At 39.6% G+C, this 20,430-nt stretch overlaps 1 protein-coding gene across 2 annotated transcripts; it reads right to left on the reverse strand.

Annotated features, from left to right (window-relative positions):
• Window positions 1–6,438: 6,438 nt before the first annotated feature.
• On the reverse strand, window positions 6,439–19,629 carry LOC111268032 (muscle-specific protein 20). 2 transcript variants are annotated; one of them, XM_022846718.2, is made up of 4 exons: window positions 18,817–19,629; window positions 14,724–14,848; window positions 12,688–12,892; window positions 6,439–7,013 (listed from the first exon to the last, which is right to left on the reverse strand). In XM_022846718.2, the coding sequence occupies exons 1-4, from the start codon at window positions 18,865–18,867 to the stop codon at window positions 6,834–6,836; spliced, it is 561 nt and encodes a 186-aa protein (XP_022702453.1). In that variant the 5' UTR covers window positions 18,868–19,629; the 3' UTR covers window positions 6,439–6,833. The 2 variants fall into 2 exon arrangements, with proteins under 2 accessions (XP_022702453.1, XP_022702454.1); XM_022846719.2 differs by having other exon boundaries at window positions 19,524–19,614.
• Between the last annotated feature and the right edge of the window lie 801 nt (window positions 19,630–20,430).

The raw sequence follows: 20,430 nt of genomic DNA on the forward strand, positions 1-20,430 counted from the left end.
TTTTCACGATGGCATGTTCACTTACAATGAATGGTTATGTGAGAAGAAACGATATCCATGGAAGGATACTAACGTTACCATCAGATTCCTCTGTTGTTTGTTCTTCGCAGTTAAGTTAGGTTACTATAGTCAAAAGAGTAATCGTGTTTCTCACACACATTATGATAAGTAAATACCAGCTTATGATGATTCATCGATAACCACGAATCCAGAAGACTTCGAACGCCAGCTTTAGGTACTCACACTCGGCTAATGGCGAAACGGATCGTGTATTACGCAGTGCCTACACGGGCGACTAACGAACGGTCGTTTTCGACACTTGACCATTGAGACCAGATTAATTCGATAATGGAGTGACAAAGGGAAATGCAACAATTCAGCTAAATCAAGTTACCTGTCCAGCTACACATTTACTCGTGCCAACGCCAAAAACTCTGAAGGCAATACAATACGATAGTGTTGAGTTGACAGAAAAACGTCACTGTTTTAAACCTCACTAATAAGCTTCCACTACCGCATACCGCGAGTTTCTCATGTCTATATTATCTCGAAAAGGGGAGAATATCACAAGCCGGGTTCCCTAAGAAATTTCATAATCGTCATTCGACAAGTTGCCTTTAGTCGTAACTTAACCTAGGTTTAGCAGTCTTTCGAGGAACTTGCAGCGCTAAAATTGAAGCCCTAAATCGCGACAGGCACTGGACGTGCGCCGGTCGACTGATGCGTCACTTGGTCTCACTGTAGCGTATTTCTATCTGAAGCTCTTTCAAATGTCATTGGAGTAACACCCCACAGACGTCTGAGATAACAGCCATGGCTGTTTATGAGCAAGCATATTTTAGTTCTGATACAAACAACCAGTGGATTCGATGATTTTTTGAGTACATGTATTTTTGGTCGTGATCGTCTCATCAATCGTGACATTTTCACGCTTTTGAAAAGTTTACTTATTTATTACATTTGAATAAAACCTGATATATTAGAGCTGTAGCATCATTGGCGAGATTCACCAGCACGCACCTCCGACAAATTCAGGAAGTTAAACTTAGCACAGAATTTGATAACATAGGACTCGTCTGAAATAGCTTCGAAGAGGACAAATAGCGATTCTAATGGTAGCACTCGAGAGATTTGGGCGTAAGATGATGCTCGTGCTCTTAATAGGCATCATTACTACGAAAGGTTGCCCCTACATTCAGTAGCGTGTCCTAGCGTCGATGTCCTGAAACAAGACAGTTTAGAATAAACACAGCCAATGTTCGGTAAACACTTACAGCACTCCAATGAGTTCAAAGCTAGTCACGCTTCTAACCCGAAAACGATGTAGCAAATCAAAATGCAATTAAATCTAGATTTAAAAGAAAACGTTGTCACTCCTATCAGACATACAAAATCTTAATTAATTCCGACTTCTTTTAACTATTCTCATATCATTTGCCTGGTCTTCCCATCCTCTTCTCTCGCAGACGGTATCATTTTTCTATCGCAAAAGACCAGTCGCTGACTTTAATAGAAAAGCACCACCCATCTCGACCAAAAGTATACTCTAGTCCGCTGATTCTACTGGTGACGACGTTTCCATCTGCAACTTAACCCTGCATAGCTCTCTTCTGTTATCACACTACTCGGGCTGCCTACGAAATCCTTTGACGCTACGAAATACTAGTACGAATGGACTACGAATACTGAAAATAGGCCGTGAGTTCACAAGGTAAAATGAAAGAGTAGACGACTGTTAGGGTTGTACAGATGATGGGGGTGTTTGCACGAGCCATTTCTTTCATGCTGTTATTACAAGGGAGACACCGAATGCGGTGCAGTGCATGGCTTCGGCGAATGCGGCAAGGAACGGGACTTGCCTAACGGCGTTATCTTGTTAGCGGTAGCCAGATGGACGTCTATCGGAAAGAGGGATTTAGCTGCAATATGCACGGAAATCGTTTTCCTGCTACCCGTATCTTAGCTGACATGCACCTGATATAGAGACATGGTCATTTCTAGTCAAGCAGATGATGGCAAGCGATCCCCTCTCTTGTGCTTTGCTTTGCCTATGTGGATAGTATCTGTTGTCTACTGGCAAGTTGCACCAAGTACTTGAATGTAAGGGAGCACAAATAAACTCTTTTTTTTGTTCGCGAATACGAGGATTATTGAAGCAGCATCTAGCGGCGATTAAACCCCCCTGCCAGAGTTCAGAAAGCATCTCTGGTTGGTAATTTCTGCCTCAGAACTCTGCATTGAATTATGAGTATACGTTGTTTAATATAAATTTGCACGAGAGATGCTTTTACCTCGAGCGAAACTGACAGTTAGGCGTAATTTGTTACTAATTTATACTAAACAACAACCAATCGACACTGGTTAAAAGGAAAAGCAAGTTCTCTTCTCTGAAGGCTGAGACTGACTGTTGTCAATGCGTCTTGGATAAAAAGCAAGACAACGGAGTGAAGATGAATAACTGAACAAGGTTTATGGGTAACGTAACTTTAGGTATTATCTTACAATGCATAAGCGTATTATACGTTGGTGTAAGTCATTTTACTTCAAATCATCATTTCTTGGCTCCAGAATGACAAAATGCCATTAATTAGAATCTACGCTACACTCTGGAAAGCTACGATACCCTTTTTATCATCAGCTGAAATAAAGATCAGCTGCAATCAATACGCATATGTATCTCCGTGTGAACATACAAGTTTTACAATTTCCTCACAAAGGATATCAAGAAAATATGATTGTAGAACTTAATTTCGAAAATCGCATGGTGATTTTTGTAAACGCACCGATTTTTGTCGGTTTCGCACGATATATGACCATTTCTAATGGGTTAGCACTACTGCCACGTTGCAGATGACCACCTCTAATAGCCGTCAATGAATTTAAATCGTTGGGTTCGCTATCCTAATCTGATATGACTGCGTAATTCAACCGATCGAGCTGATGACCTTTATTTTAATAAAATTATTCATAGGGTGTTTCTTTTGCGTGCTGATCGTGACGTAGCTTGACATAGCATAATTTTAATTAATTAGAGAATACATCTGAGTCTGAGATGCTTTACGATGGGATTTGGGGTAACGTGTTGTGAGACTACTCATTACTTCGTGCTATCCTTTGGCAACGTCCTGTCCATTGCCTCATTCACCCTCGTTTGGGCTAAGACGGGCCGACATTGTGACACGCAATCTCTTTTTCTGCATAGATATTGTCGGAAGCTTTTGCCCATGCATAGGTTAAGATTTTCAATTATATATATAGTTTTTAGTAGCGCATTCAATTGGCGTTTTTTTTTTTTGACTAAAATAGCCCAAACATTTTTAGGTCACAGCCACGTAAAAAGTATAGTTTAGGTAGTTTAAATCCGGTTAAAAACATGGATATCCAATAAAAGCTTTCATTTTTGTAGCACGGAAATTTTTGCATATGTTGTAACAACCATACATTAGTACCCGCACGAATGCAATTTATTTGCATTTGCACCTCGTCCTCAAATAGCATTGGCGACGGAAATTCTCAGGACTTAAGAAATTAATTGTAGGCGCCGTATCAATCGGCCGCGCCTTACGTATATGTCCCAGCATGCAACCTAAGACTGTCCACGCTCCGGATTAGGTTTTCCTTAAAAAAGAACCTTTCCTTTCGACCACTGCGACCATACACATTGACACTTGAACGTACGCATCTCGGTACTCTCTACAACCAATCGGTTGTATCTTTTTTGTATCAATCTTGAAATGGGAGCAGACGTCGGTTCCCTAAGCTTTAGACTTCGGCCACATTAATACTGAGATATAGAAGCGCTTCAGTATGCACTGTACAGTCTTTTTGGTTCCTGCATTTGGCCAGTGTGACAAAACAAGATCACAGCTTCGGCATAGGATCGCGCAGTCCGCAACAACGCTGTGTTCCCTTCAACTCAAAACAGGAGCTCATTAACGAGTACGTACCCCGGAACGTCTCCTCGTTTATCCTCGATTTAACTAGATCTTTGACCCGAGCGATTCGCTCTCCCCTAGCTGCCACCGACTTCGTAATCACGCTCGAGCGTTGGCACAAATGCACTTTACAGTAAGTTCTCATTCAAGCAAACTCAAATAAACTTGATCACATAGTTTCAACTTTCAACGGCGCTTGCGCAACACCAAAGCAAGATGCTTTCAAACCGTTTCGACTTGCAAAGGCGGCATTATTCTGTCTTACACTGGTACTCTATATGTCGATAAACAAATAGGAAAATATTTTCTGGCTGCTGGCAGACGATGTAGTAGCATCAGTACTTTGTGGCACTGCCTTTTGCAGCGATAACTGTCGGCATCCTTTAGTGCATGACTCTGATGCGGTTTTAATGAGATCCAACTAGGAATATTCAGCGAGATCTGGAACGCTTTGCTTCCTGCTCTTCCGGAACTTGTGATTTTACGATTTACAAACGTTTTCTATGAGATCAACGTCAGCCGAATTAGTAGGCTACGACAAAACCCAAGCGTCATTGGCTAGAGATAGTTCGATAAGTTTTGATAAGACGCCGTTTAGTACATGAAAAGGTATCAACGTAAGGAAATCATTTCCACACCTGAGACAGCATCTTGTCCTCGATAACATTAGTATGTTTCTGCTACTGTAGTATTCTTTGTACGAAATGTATTATCTCAGTACCTTTAATGGAAACTACTGGCCACATCATATTTTTTGACGGATGGTTGACTTTTGGCACGCCGCAATTCCTAGAAAATCGTTCGCACTTGGTTCGCCTAATAAAGACGGGCTCATTTCATTCGAGCATTCAACTCGACAACAATTCGAGCTTTTTTGGCAGGTCTGCTGCCCTTAAACCCCGTTCCTTTGAGTGGGCGGCGAAGGGTAATTTTTGACACAAGTCCACGGCCGTTTAACCTGCTACGGAGAATATTATACGAGTTAAACGTATTTCTCTGAAGTTCGTAAATAATCTCCGCATAATTTTCCCGCTTCATAGTATACCCTTTTCGATCGGGTATCCAATTTTACATGATGGTGTTCCGCAGCGTCCTGGCAACGTTGACGGCTCTATGTGCTAAGAAACGTTATACACGTCAGGAGTTACGGTTATACACTAATATGCTAGTCGGTGTTTTCTGTGTGCGTTCCTTTTTCTGTTTCGACATTTTACATATACGAAAAATCGCCTACAAATACTCGAACCAATCGAGCTTGCTTAAACAGTTAGTTGTTCAGTGCCGGCAATAATCATGTTAGATTATGGGACAGAACGCGCCTGCCATACATAAGTACGATGTATTGGCACTAAGTACGGATGCCCGACTCGCTGAAATCCGACTTCCGCCAACTATGGCGCCTACGATCGTTGAATTGGGTCTATCAGTTTTAATGAAAATGCTTGTTGGTGTCTATATTAGCGTGTAGGCCACCAGTGTAAAGCAGAACAATACCGCTGTCATAATCCAAAAGCGTACGAAAATACCCCGCCATAGTGCTACGCAATTGGTGCTGGTAGTTGATACTATTTTGTTGGATTCAAGTCTATTTGGTTGACGACCGCGTGTATTTTTTACACCTTATCTTCACATAGTAATAGCGATGGGAATACCTAGGGATTACTGAAATATCTAGATAAAAGGCAACAGGGTTCAGGTCCGATTTGGTTAAAGTGACAATAGTCGACCTTTTTCTCTCATCAAACATGAATAATGAAATTCGTTTACGTTGCCGATGGACGCAACCCGCATTGCCAACTGAACTTCGCAGATCTTGCCTTTGCAGTTTTAGAGCGACAGCGTATATTGAGAGGGACTTAAGCATTTCTACATGAAAATCTTTAAATATGTCTAACTGTAGAGTCTGTTTAGCTAGCTTTTAGAAGCCCTACGTAACGAGTCCCGTCAGATGACGGAGGGCATTAAGATGGTATATGATATATATCACTTGAAATGAATAACTTGGGCCATTCTTATTTACACTGGCGCTTCCTATCCACTCGAGGCAATTTGCCCATCTGCACTGCGTATCTTCGGTTGATTTATAGCTGGCTTTCCTTATATGATACAATAATGGTTTTCTAAGTACTTCCGTCCCTCTGGTTAGCAAAAAATTCGAAAAAAACATTTTTGTTACTAGGTTGGAATTCTGTTTCACTGAGTTAATCCGAAGTCGAAGCGTAAATGATCCTGCTCCTTTTGTCTGGAAACAATGTAGACACGAAATAGCAAAGCCCAAAAGGTTGAATATAGAGGAAACTCGTTGTTTTCGTTACCATTTAGATAATATCGCACAATAGACCTCGCACTGTTCAAGCCAGTCACGTACGAACGCTGCCTACCTGATACAGGTAAGCAGGCAGTTTATGCTAGCTTTCAAATCGAGCCATTCTCTCACTCCGTGTGTAGAAACAATTTCGTAAGAAATCTGTGCCTGATTCGAAAACAATGAACAGCCATTAGATTGTTAATTATACTTTTCTTGTATTTGCACAGTGTCAATCATTACACAGTATGGGACGAATACCCAGATCATCGATTTCTGAAGAGGCGCAAATTCGGCCCATCAGCCGTCAGACGATTGGCTAAACCAAGTAAGTAGAACGTTAACCCGGGCCAAATCTGTCCACCATGGAATTGCTTTGATCAGCGAATTTCACGTATCTTCTAAGATAGCGTTTTAGCGCACAAATAGAATCGACGACAAAGTAAAATGTCATGCAACATTCGTAAATGCCATAAAGAACTCCAGAATCGCTAATCATGTCGTCGTCATTGCTATGGGAAGTTGAGACTCGCATCTACGGAAAGTCATTGATACAAATGGTGTCCGTACGCACGAAGCAATATGTGGTCGAGTCACATGTGCCGAGTTAGGCCGAAGTTTTGTCCAGATTGATTAGCTCCCCTATTAGTTCCGTATTGTAGATTGATGACCCCCTGGCCAGCCCGTAACTGTTCCTCTGTAAACTGCCGTACTTGCTTTTCGGCTGGTTTCGGACCTAGGCAAGGTCCTGTGTATTCCGGATGAAGATAACACTGAAACATACAATAAATAATTTAAAATAGCGGTGCGTACTGCAGTTACATCACTAGTTGCCATTCATTGAATCAATTTACCTTCATTTTAATACAAATGGTTTTCTATTTGAAAGCTATTGGGTTATATATTTTCATGAGCAATCAGAAGCCTCTCGTTCTTTTGTAGTTAATTTTATTAGGTGTTACCACAGCGTTTTAGTAGACACGTTTTATTTTCAAGCCTGCTCATTTATGCAGAAAATGGTATCACTTAGAAAAATCTATACCCAGCCTAGTTGAGTGTCGTGGGACTGCATATACGTCTTGTTAAATTTTCAGGCTACATTTTCCTACGACTTGACTAACCATTAAAGATCTACCTTTGGGTTTAATCTGCCATTACATTTTCTACTTGATACAGGATATGTCCCTACAGAACTTCGGGTCTGGCCGGTCTGTATAAACAAAAAGTCGCTTATCAAGTATCCACATGGGCTGGGTGACTGTATTCTTCTTACATAGCCCACAGATTTCGAACACGTAAATTGTTTTGGAAATGGTTTTAAGCTTAGTTGAAAGCAGATGTTAATGTTAGGTTATCTTTAAAGAATGATTTAACCCAACTCAAAGCTCTCTATGCAGTACCAATGACGGGTGCGTGATTTTTTATGAATGTTTTAGCCGTTCGTGTAATATATGCATACGTTAGTTTATACTGCAGTAAGCCCATCTGCCAACTACAGTTGGGAATAATAACGATATGCCACTCGTTGTTTCTAGGGAACAATCTATAAGCCATACGTGCGCATTATAGAGGTAGGCTTTATAGAGTATAGAGGTAGGCTCGTGTACAAATCGGCTAGAAACGTCTAAAGTAATACTAATATGGACAGCTCTATTGTGACGATAGGAAAACATGTGGGTCATGCGCTCCGGATATCATCAGTGCACGCCAGACGCAGATGTACCATAGAGTAGATAATCCGCAGTTATACAAGGTCTCTATAACAGTGAAGATCGTTAATAAGCACTACAACAGTCGATATACCCTATTCTTTTAAGGCCTGTGCAACACTCGATAGCATTGTAAAGCAAACAACGGAATGGATCCTAGCCGCGTCGCGAGAGTGCTGCCTGACGAAGCGGCTCATGTTAATCGTCTATAGTTAAATGCGCCGAAAGCGACGCGAATGACCACCGAGAGGCATTACGCTCCTATGCGTTCGTAATATGGCCTTATACATAGAATGTAAAAACAGTAATAGGTTATATTTGGAAACAGAAGATGACATACTTTTATCCACGCAAACGGCAAGTGCTGGAAATGAATATAAAAAACTCATAAGGTTCATTTTAGGTAAGTCTTCACCGAAGCGATATTAGAACTAGGGAAATGTTTCAAGCACGCATCGGCACTGACAGTGTACAAGGTAGAAGTCCGTGACATGGGGTTACTACTACTACTACTCTTTCATATAGCAATATGGTTTTTATCTCTAAAGGACATATAGACAAAAACCCACATACAAATCTATAACACCTGGGATGTATATTATATCAATTCTTCTTTTACTTAGCTAGTAGCAAGCAAAAAATGGTGCTTCCTTTTCTAGTTACGAACGAAATTTAGCTTTATTTATAACATTATCAGTATTTTTAAAGAAGTAATAATGGCAAAGTAACTATATGCGTACAAACCGCGGGAAGGAAATTACTTTTTTTTTTCAAAAATATCTGATCCGAATAAATATCTATCGCAAGTTCCGTACGAGAGGATGGTGATGTAACTTAGATAAACATTTGCAACACTATATTAAGTAGACGCTTCTTTCCCAGCGTTTGTGACTATTTCCTATCTTTATGTCGTGTTTCACAACATCTTAATATACATCAAGTTGAATTCTTCGGAACTGCCTTATAGATTGGCTGTGTTAAACCTTACTGTCTAAAATATGTTATCGAGGGGAAAAGTGGACGAAATGATGTCATGTAGTAAATGTTTAGCTAAGCTACGTTGACAAATTCTGGCATCAACATAAGCTAAATATAACGGCAGCAGCTGTTGTTTCGCATTAAACGTCATGGGATTTCCACTGGAGTCTATGGATGTGTCGCCCAAGAGGCCCAATAATGCAGACCTGATAGGAAATTGCGCGCATCGCAATTGTATTATTACATAAAAACGATAGTGATTTACACATAATGGGGCATCATACACATGTTAGGTCGACAGACTAAATTCGGTTTTACAGTTGATTTTTATGCATCAAAGAAGTATCTACCTTTCAAATAACAAATAAGTGAAAACCAGCTAGGCATCTGCTTCAGCCCGCCATCTGCCAGTTCTGCCCCTGTATCGGATGTCAGGCAATTCACCATAGAGAATATTAAATTTGATTCAAATGTTACCTTCTAAAGCTAGACATACGATATGGTGTATACTAACTATATACCATACACTATTTTTTTTTTTAAAAACAAAGCTGTTACGAGTTCTAGGGGCTAAAATTGTATTTAAATTAAGGCCATGATAGTAGATGGCCACTATGGGCTATTAAGCTGCGATGCCGCAATAAATTTTTTACCAACTAAACCACTCTTATACAAAATCAATTAACCCGAGTAGTTTTTTAGTGTCTGGAAAACACAGATATAGCGCAGCGGAGGAAACTCCATTAAAAGATCGGGTGCCTACCTAGCTGCTGCTAGGTCTCTAGCGACCTGAAGGGCCTTCAACGCGTCATTATCACTTATTTACATCTGGTTTGAAAAAGTGTAAAACGGTAAAAACGAACCTGGTTTGAACGTCCAGCAGAATTAAGATCTCGACTGACAAATGTAGACAAGATGATTTATCACTTGTTACTTAAACAATTCACTCGCTGTAGCAAGTCTCAGCTGCACAGTTGCACAATGCGCCGTAAGCTCCAAATGTCTTAAGGTGAACCAAATCTCTCAATAAAGTTTAATTCACATTGAAGTTGTGATTTTGCCTGCCTCTTCGTAGTTGATGGTTGGTCACTGTTATAGTTCCGTTTCCAAAACTCAAATATCGTAGGCCTGTCTCTCGCTACAATATCGATCTCATGATATTTCGATATATCATATCATATCGATACAACACCGTTTGTATCACAACGTTGGCATAGAATACATGTAAAGGTTAGGTTAGGTTAGGTTAAACTATATCGATCGGTAATGAAGGCAGAAGCGGAAAGTAGATACATGTTGGAGGTACAAAGTGCACGCATATCTGCTAACTCAGGATCAAAGCGGAGCCCAAGCCTGACTTAACAAGCTGTTAATGGTGTGACGTTTGTTTGCTCAACGGCCCATTAGCTTAAGAAATAGGGAGGTACTGTAGGTTCAAATCTGGGCGCGGGGATACTTTGATTTTTGCAGTAAAAATGTAATCATAAAGAAAGGTGATGAATAATCCGTCTCCGTACGCGCTTCTAGCAAATTGCTCATGCGGCTCTGACAGGTTTTCGCGGCAATGCTAAACACCGTACCGAGGCCTGTCGTAGACGGGACAGCTGACAAGTAGCTGTAAAAATTGCTTTTAGATGACCGACCGTAGTTAGAAAAATTAGCGAAAGCTAAAGATCTAAAGAAACGTATACCTTCAAACCTTTGGAGCCGGAGCTAATCAAGACAATATATTATATGTGGACGGTTTCTGTTTTCGTGTATAGCGAGCGAGCGAGCGAGCGAGCGCTTGCCAGAAAGTGCTACGCTTTTATAATCCAACATTTTTCATTAAATGATCTTTTTTTAAGTTACACATCTTATGAGCACGATTAGTGCCTATTAGTGAACGCAGTTACACAATTTTACTAGATGTAAACATAAATTCAATAGTGGTTATAACTCACTTTAGTTTGAGCAGGAACAGTATAATAACATGTAACCCCTTTATCAAGCATCACTTAGATCTAAATGCCTTGATATTTAGGGAAACTTTCCTCTTAATTCCTCTCAAAAACGCGTTGAATTTCTTGAGGAATCCTAAGACTACAGGGCGTCTTGACGCAAAAATATAACATCATAAAATAGGCCAACTATAGGTAGACGACGGTTTTTTAATATGTAACGGGAACCGTTAACTAAAATTGCAGGAATGAATAGACGCCTAAAGAAAAACACAAATTCTAGAAGCATCCGAGTATTTGGTAATAAAGCTTCCCTAATGAGGTAAATCTTTTTTCTCGATTGGAAATCAGCCTTGAGTCACGGTTCGTGTAACTGGTTGTTAGAAATGCTATAGCTAATGGAAGAGAGTGAAGTCGAAGTGGACGGGGGCCACAAGTGACATCGCGTATAATTTTTGTACAATCTGTCTGAATAACAGTTTGCACTCAATGAAGGTACCTCGTCGGGAAACCTTTGTATGACATAAAGTACAGCTTAAAGGTAGAAAATTAAAGTTGATCATTTTCAAAAGAGAAGGTTCATTCAAATTTGAATTTTATTTGCCTTACAATTACTTAGACCCGTTAAAAGAGAGGTCTCAAAATTACAAAATTGAGAGCTTTGCAGGATTATTTTTTTTTTCTATTTTTATCTATAATAAATTACTGGCAAAGATAGTGAGGAAGTGGCTAAAATTTGCAATGTATGCAATGAATTTAAGGATCCTGGCTTGCCTGATCTTTAGAACAGTTCCATGAATTCGCCTTAATAAATATATGGGTTGGTTTAGAGAACAAGTTGTTTAGGTCACAGCAGGACACGTTTGTATTTTTCCTGTCCTTGTAATCGGGAACGATCGTGATATATAAGTGTGTATTATTCGAGTACGTACGTCCTCTAAGAAGGCCGTTTTCGGGTGGTATGGCCGGTCACACAAACAAATTCCAGTCCGTCTAATTTTTAACTGATGAAAATAAAGTGCTTCACTCGTTGCAAAATCGATTGGTTGATATAAATGAACAATGAATAAAAACAAGGCTACAAAGTAAACAGAATTTTAGTTCCAACAACTCGTGTTGTAATATTTCTTGTCGTCATAAAATAAATGATACGCTAACGCAGCGAAAACTCAAATGTTTGTCAAAAATTTGCTAAGCTAGATTTTTACACTATCCATTTTCTTCCAGTCTCCGGGGTCTTTGTTTTCACAAAGTGGACATTTTGACACATTTACAGATATTGATTGTTAGAGAAAAGGCTGACTTATAGGACACCCATAGTCATACTGTAAATAGTCCCAACTACAATTTAGGCATTATAGTTCTAGATTGTTGTTAGCGATTTCTAATGAATTCGAGAAACTAGAGAAAGTGTTCCCTTTGGCCCCACTCCCCGCTATATATCGGTAATACCAGGTGACACGCACAAGAGTTGTACGGAATGATTATTTCAACAAAGGTAGCCATTCGCGATAGCGCGAAATCATGCATTTTCCAGTAACAAAAATTACCTGTAGATTTCAAGCATTTTGATTAGTTGTCACCCAAAAAGTAAAGAGTGCTCAATAAATAAATGTATGCCAAGTTCCAATATCAATTGATCTTATCTTGCATTTCTTCTTAGTCAGAAGCCGATACGAGCCCCTTTTTTTACATCTGTTACAATTTCAATCAACTAACATTACTCGAAATCAACAAGCGCTGCAAACAACTAGTTAACTATTTATACATGCGTAAATTCACCTCTCGTTAAGGGTAGCTATGGTTGTTCATTTACTTACTGCCCTGCCGAGTGCAAGGATGCATTGGGATACTTGGGGAATGTTGCGCCGCTCCCAGAGGTCGACAGACTGGAACACGTCCATCTCGTCGACGCCAAAACGTTTACACGCCTCTGTGAACTTAGTGAGGTTCTCCATCTTCTTGAAGTGCGTACCTGACGTATGGAATTTTGGAATACTACCGGGGCTGATTGCGTTCATCAACCTGAAACGTATAAGCCCAAAAAAAGGCAGCCAATGCTGTTGTAAAATCGAAATTTTCAAACAAAATACAATTGATTAAACAAAAGAACAGAGCACTGTCAATAAAAGTTCTAAAAGTCGCCTCACATAGTCTCTGATATGGTCTGATAGAACATTTATAGCGAACACCAGCACCAAACATTAGTGCAGCTGGATAAAGTGCAAGAGCTACTATTCTTTACTGCCTTACATGCTTAACTGTCTTTTCGTTTAATTTGAGGCTTAATTATGAGCCATTTTAATATTAGCAGTGCCAGATATATGCCCTTTGAGTAGTCAATAACTTATATTTGGATTCTTGTTTGTTTGTACTCTATAAAAATTTGATAAGGATTTGCGCAAGTCTTCAAAAGTGTCGCATCAAATCTGACAAATATGGTAGAAAAGGCGGCATTGGCATGAACTGTAATGCCAATCATTAGACGGTGGCAGAAATAAACGGAGAAATTTCACTAAATTAAGGTTAGATCGTTCACGAAAGCATTAGCAGAATCTATATAGGAAAGTATCAGCTTTGGGCGCTCAAACGATAAGAGAAACGAATAGATATATGTATATGTATATATATGATGATTAGGCTATGTGGATTGGGGTATACCAGAGGAAGTCGTGTTAACTGTAGCACTCGTCGAGGCTACTACACAATATCATGCTAATAAAAGGCTCGTTAAAAATTCCAACATCCTGTATATAATTCCGGCCAATCTAGCCTAATTACAGGTAGCTACTTTAACATGCTCATGCATAAATGCGTTTGGTAACGTATAACAGTATAGTCAGTTGCAATATATTGTATACCTACACAAACTGTGGGGAGTAAACGAACTTGACGAATGCTACTATCGAGCAAATCTACAAGATGCTCGAAGAACTGATAAATTCTATGCGAAATTTGACAGAAAGGTAACCTAGCGTACAACATTCCTTCTAGTCTTTTCTGTAAATATAGCTTTTTAGATAAATACTTTTTGAAGCAAATTGCTTTTCTTAATTACGTTTCTTGTTTCCTAACGCGTTCCTTAAAAACACAGCTAATGAGTTGATAAAATTTAAAAACGTAAAATCAATAATTCTTTACGAAAACCACTTGTGGGTTCATTTTTTGCGTTCGAACACAAGACGATAATATTTATATGTGCAATAGCAGAAGAATAAGAAACATATGCGCAAAAAGTGTCCTTCACTTTTCTCGAATCTATATAAGGATAGAGGGAGAAGAAGAGCATAAAGACTGGATACAGAATGAGAAGTGATCCAATCGCGCGTTAAAGCTACAAGAAAGCGATGTCCGAAGACTTATTTCCAATATATTATGGAGTAACATAGATTCTACGACCTTTGCGTAGACCATCAGCCACAATCATAGTAGGTTTAACTGGGCGATATTCAAACATTTTGTCAATCATTGGTTTTTTTAGCACTTTTCTGCAGAATCGTATCCATACGATAAATGAAATCACTTCTCCCCTATTCATACAAAAGACAACCATTTTATTACCGCAACCATTGAAAATGTTAGCTATGAACCATTGACAAAATCACCAATACATTCACATACTATGTAAAGCTAGGTACCATCGAAAGCACATTTCTTCGTCAATTCATCGTTCAGGATATCGGCGATTGCCACCTGCGATATTCAACGAACTAAAGTAGATCACATACGAGGTAAAGGAGTAATGTTTGCTGCCTCTGGAAAATGTCTGCTTACGGAGCGCAAATAGCGGACGAAAACAGTAATAAATTTCTATGCTTTTGCTGTGTTTGTTGAAATAGACCTTCACGGAACTTACTTGCAGAGTATAATCCCATCTCGGAGGATCTCCTCATAGGGGCCTTTTGGCAGTTCTTCTCCGATTACGTCTTCGGCCCATTGAAGGATTTGAGACTCCAACTCTGGATCGCGCTTCGATGCAATCTGTCTTGATAACGTGGAGAGATATTGCCTTAGTTTCGGTGTGATTGCCATTTTGGGTCATATTTTACATTGAAACTGGCGAAGAATGTATAGTGATTGTAAAATCGTTAATGGATGAAACGTAGCGACTGCCGTAAAGTACCGAAGCATAGTACATGTTCTGCTGCAAAGCTTAACTACGCACAGGGTCCCGTTGCTAAAGCATCGCGAATTAAGTTACGTTCCATTTAAACTATAATTTTTTCGAGTGACGTCGCCCAATGCGTGTATACCTTTAGCGATTCTAATCAAGAAGCTACGTTTATAGAAAAGAAATTGTCAAGATTGTCATCATAACAGAGACTAGTTTTCATATCGCCCACGACAAAGTTGGCTTTGTGGAACTATAAGCCAGTCGTCTTGACTATTAGACTTGTACAAACACTCAACAACATTGAAATTAGAAGTTTAAGGACTAAGTGTAGTTTTGACGTCAAGCTGAACACGATTTTTATATAGGTTATTGAAGTTGAGGAAGATAATTGGCTATGCTAGGCGTCAATAAATACGTTCAATGCATGAGAACATGCGTTAGAACATATCGAAACACTTATCGGTGCTGTCTGGTATGTACTGCATATCCGGCTAGCGGTTACTTTAAAAGCCCATACAATCAGGCTTCGTACGGTATTAACTCTATAGTCATAGAACTTTACCTAATACACTCAAATCAACATCTATTTTTACGAGCATCTTCAATTATGTTTATCAGTAACAAGGAAACTTTACGGAGATAATACGGCAATTTATTTGCTATGTGGTCGTTTTAGATTTCTTGGGGACTCTTTTTTGAAACCATACTTTTTCTTTATAAAGTATAACGAATCTGTCTAAGACGCTGGAGATCTTCCGAGCGTATACTTCTCGGTACTGAACTGGTAGCTCGTGACGGCATAAGTTCCCCTGCTTGCAGAGCTCAGTGAGGTTATCTTAGTAATGCAAATCTAGCTTCGAAAATAAGTAGATATTTTCTCGATAGTCGTTCGAATAATTAATATAAAATGATGAACAGCAATCAGTAGAGTACACGGCAAGATTATTTTACACAAACCTTTAAAAGCCTTTAATACAAACATGCGGTATGCACTTAACGAACAAAGCTTCTACGAACATGGAACCCCATACATTACCCCCGTAACACTTAGTATCATGTAGCAGTTGTGGTCTGATACGCCGATAAGAATAGGCAAAAATCACAAAACGTCTTAATTACAAAGGACAATTTGATTTAAGATATGTTTACATTTTGATGATAATTAGGGTAGGCTGACACTGCCTGCTCCAATATTCGCCGCCCATTTAAATTTCAATAGCTTCAATGCTTAAAATAGATTTTCTTTTACCTATATTTGTAGGCGGTGTAGTTAGATAAATGGAAAACGTTTACACGATCTGACAATGCTTTCTGAAAGCACTTTTACGAAAATAAAAAAGACCGTCTTAAAAGATAAATTGAGCAGCTTCTTCGGCCAACAATATGTAGCGGCCCACTCATGTGTAACCATGTAACATCCCCACACATTTTCCAATACAACGAGAAAAGTAGCTTTTGTATCTTGACAGTTTCTATCAATTACAAGGAATCAGTTTCACTTTGTTTTCGTTCCGGACATTAGCGAATATATATAAATTGGCTCCGTTCTCTTTAGTGCTTCAAAAGCCATAACCTGGAACAATAGACTACGCTTTAAGAAAATATATATATTATATCCTTATAACATACTATGAAAAGAAGACTATTCATCTAGCTATCACCTTAAGCGGACGCAGTACACCCACCAACTGAATGGGAATTGGGCCGTCAGTGCATGCCGACCCTGTATTACTATGCTTATTGTTTATTATAACTGTCAGCTAATACACAATCGCGATTGCCTTTAGAGAAATCCTGACCACCTGGTATTTTTCACCACCGAGGAGTTTGCTCGAAACGGAGTAAAAGTGTTATAGATATCTCTTTCATATGTTTAGAACAGCAACACGGGCCACCAAACAATTATTGTATCGCAATTAACAAATTTCCGTCGTCCGTGGTGCTTTATCACTACACACTTACCAACAATATGCGAATTTCTAATTAATTTCTGCACTTTTGGGGCTTTCTTTTATCGTAATACTTATTGACGGGTAGAAAAATGAAGACCTGGAAAAATTTCTTTGATGTCTTATGAGACGCTTATATCAATAGACATGGGCCCTCAGGCCCCAAATTATTCGCTTTCTAATAAATTCATTCTTGGTTAAGGCCTACTGTTGCGAATCATTTGCGCTGTTCCTGATAAAAAAAAGTGCAAGTAGCTCTGCTTTAGGGTAACAGAGCAATACGAAATCATTCATCTACCAGTTGTACAGCTACCAATCGCAAGGTATTGTGCCTTAGCGTTTTCTGACTCGTTTGCGCTGGATTCATAAAGATGATATATTTTTTAATCATTCAAGGATCACTACTGCATATTTTGTAATAGCGTCGGACGGAAATTTTACTATTTCCATAGTATGGTGCTAGAAAAATAGGCTGTTCATACGTGTGCTGCACTGAATTGCTTCAAATTAAGGTACAAAACAAATTCGCACGCACCATATATATGTCTGGTAGAAATGTTATTGATTAAAGGCTGCATAATACTATTCCAGTCCTAACTATGTACCCGCCGTCTTGATGTTGGATACCTGCCCCAGAAGAAACGTGTCTCATCACACCCAGTTACAATATCCTTCTGAATTATGAATGAGTAAATTGTGACATATGGATCTACAGGCCTGGGACCCGACGTAGCCAGCATTATACCTCTTGGCCACGTTATTTTCGTATATATGCCACATTGAAGATTGAACGATGCATAGACCCTCATTGAAGCGAAGACTAGTCATCGTTTATCTTGTCTTGCTGAAGAATGATGATTAGTTATTAATTGGCCGCCTTCTATGGTACAATGATACCTCTTCGAAGTAGCGGTCAAAATACTAATGGCTAAAAACAATTTACCCTATTTAAAGGAACCTTCCCGAACTACAAATGAAGCAAAACGCAAATCACTGAGTATGAAATGCTACGACCAACACAGCATGCGCACTCAGTGAACCCTTGATTCAAACTGTCAGCGAAGAAAAACCATTGTACTTCAACTCTCATTAGATCTGAATATAATCTGCATCTCTTGGCCTGAACAGATAAGTAATTCGTTACGCCGAATGGGCAGAAAGCGGTTGGGCATATGAGCTGTCATTGGCACACAGTTTGATTGGCAATCAGATGAAATTAAAGATGCCGGTAGGAACAAAATACGCCGTAGTATATACATTGTACAATACAGTATCACTTGTCGGGCTAACGGCCTTTTACGTGACAGACACTCGAGCGTAATCTGATGCATAAACAGCCGGCGAGTAATTTATTTATTTAAATCTATTGTAGCCCCAACCAAAAAGTTACACCAGGCCCAATGGTGTTTACGCTTAGCACGATTATACGTGCACGGCCGCATATATATAAACGCTAGTTAATATTTAAACAGTGTAATTAGCACCAACAAAAGCGATATTAATAAATTACAAAATTTTTATATTAGAAAGATCTATTCTACCCTAGTCGAACATCGGTAAGCCTAAGTATGTCATCTAAATAGATTTCCAAGGGGGAGATAATTTGAAAAATGCTCGTGCTCGAAACACTCCGCTTTGCACAGTGCAGCAGTACATTTTGTTGTTATAAAATATCATCTATGATTTCTCACTGCGGTTGACATTCTGGTGTTTGCCCTTTATTTTGCTAAGCAAGATTTCAAGGTAGGTATTTAGTCATTTTGGCACGGACGAGTGCATTCTACCACACAAAGGTACGAAGGCCTACTTTCTGTTCAACCAACTTTTGATGTCTACCTAAAAATTTGACTATAGAGACATTGAATTGTCCGAACAGCGCTCCCCACCTTACAAGCAACTTCAGCGCTGAGACCGTAGGAGATGCCGCGGAACGCCATTGTAACAACACCACATCCTCTTACGCCGTAAACTTTCACAGTGTTCTAGCACAATTTAATCAGCAAAAACAGATCCCGCAGTCGGAAATGGGCAACCATACTGGCTCTGTTGTGTAGCTTTTAGCGTTCATTACCTCCTCAACAGCCCCATTAACAATGAAGTCATATATATGCTGGCACCACACACAATCCTCAATTCGCACGTGCGTTCGGCAAACTGCGCGCTAGATTTACGCAGTCCAATGCTAAACTGATCACACTGAATACTTCCAGTTTAAGGGCGACCATTTTAACTTAGCGTAAAAAAAAGTTTCGCAGATTCTTCAACTGGCCAACGTTACTCACGTTTGCAGCAACCGTTCAATCGGCTTAATAGAGCAGGGTTATGCTGGCCATTCAGCCATCACATTTTCTATGAGAAGACCCCTTCTCAGTATAGACTACACCATTTCCTAAGTGCATCCCAGTCTTGTCACCGGACAGCCTTTCAATCAAAAAACACAGTATTAGTAATAGCAACTGTACGAATACGCTCGTCAGATTAGTAAATTCGAAGTGGACGGTATCGATCAGTTGAACGAACGCGCGGAGCGATCAGTTTATCAAGAGCAGCTGTTGCTGTGTCAGAGAAAAAGGCTTTTCGAAGGCGCACTCACACGTCCAGCAGGAGAGGCAACGCTCATAAACCTACTGGGCGTTCTCGGACTATCTCTTTAACACTGGGTTCCCCAACTGCATCGTGGTAGGCGTCTGCTATCATCGTGATTGTGTACTTGTGGCTAGCAGAAGGAAGACCCTGGGTATCTTGGAACCACAGGTATCCTCCTCTCGTGTTCTGCATAGACTGGTGTTTTCCACATTGCTGTAATATTGCTGCTGGCTAGTTTGACCAGTATTCAAATTTAGGCGCCGTAAACTCCATTCGCTTACAATATGAATCTGAAGACTGGGTAAAACTAATTTATTGTAACCGTCTCATATTATATACGATCATACAAGCATAGCAGTACGTATTTTCAGGCTGTCCTTCTAATAGCTAATCAGCGTGTTAGTTAGGTACACATTTTTAGAGGAGATCTAGCGGGTTGTTTTAAAAATCGGCTGTTTACCTATTACAACTTTTCCATGTCGTGTAACTAGTGAGTGTCGGCTCTTGGCATTGGGTCGAATACCAGCATATTTTTTGCAGTTTTAAGCATAAAAAGGCGAAGGTGGAAATGTACGTTTGTTATATCGTAGACAGATCTTACTAAGTAACGCAATTGATACTCTTATTTTTCTTTAACAATGCATATACATCGCTCCATTAATGCCCATATACCCAGTAAGTTAACTGGCATCTAGTTCTAAATTGAGCGTTAGAGTTTTTGACGCTACTTGATGAGCCGTCACATTATTAGTCTCTTTCATAGAGATATATACATTTTCGGCTTTAGAGCGTGTCATCAAGAAATCATTTTTTTAGCAGCAGTGAACTAAAACTGGGACGTTCTCATTATGCTTCAGCTCCACTTCGCCCTTCAATACAAGACGTTGTCTTCAAAAATCTTTTAAAAATAATGA

Source organism: Varroa jacobsoni, unplaced genomic scaffold (genome assembly GCF_002532875.2).
Source record: "Varroa jacobsoni isolate VJ856 unplaced genomic scaffold, vjacob_1.0 scaffold_1248, whole genome shotgun sequence".
Classification (NCBI taxonomy): Eukaryota; Metazoa; Arthropoda; class Arachnida; order Mesostigmata; family Varroidae; genus Varroa; species Varroa jacobsoni.

Coding starts and splice junctions, on each gene's coding strand:
- LOC111268032 (XM_022846718.2), bottom strand. CDS start 18,867: ATGGCGTTCCGCGGCATCTCCTACGGTCTCAGCGCTGAAGTTGCTTGT. Junction 14,849..18,816: donor GCGCTGAAGTTGCTTGTAAG/GTGGGGAGCGCT, acceptor TTATCAAGACAG/ATTGCATCGAAGCGCGATCC. Junction 12,893..14,723: donor GATGGGATTATACTCTGCAA/GTAAGTTCCGTG, acceptor TATACGTTTCAG/GTTGATGAACGCAATCAGCC.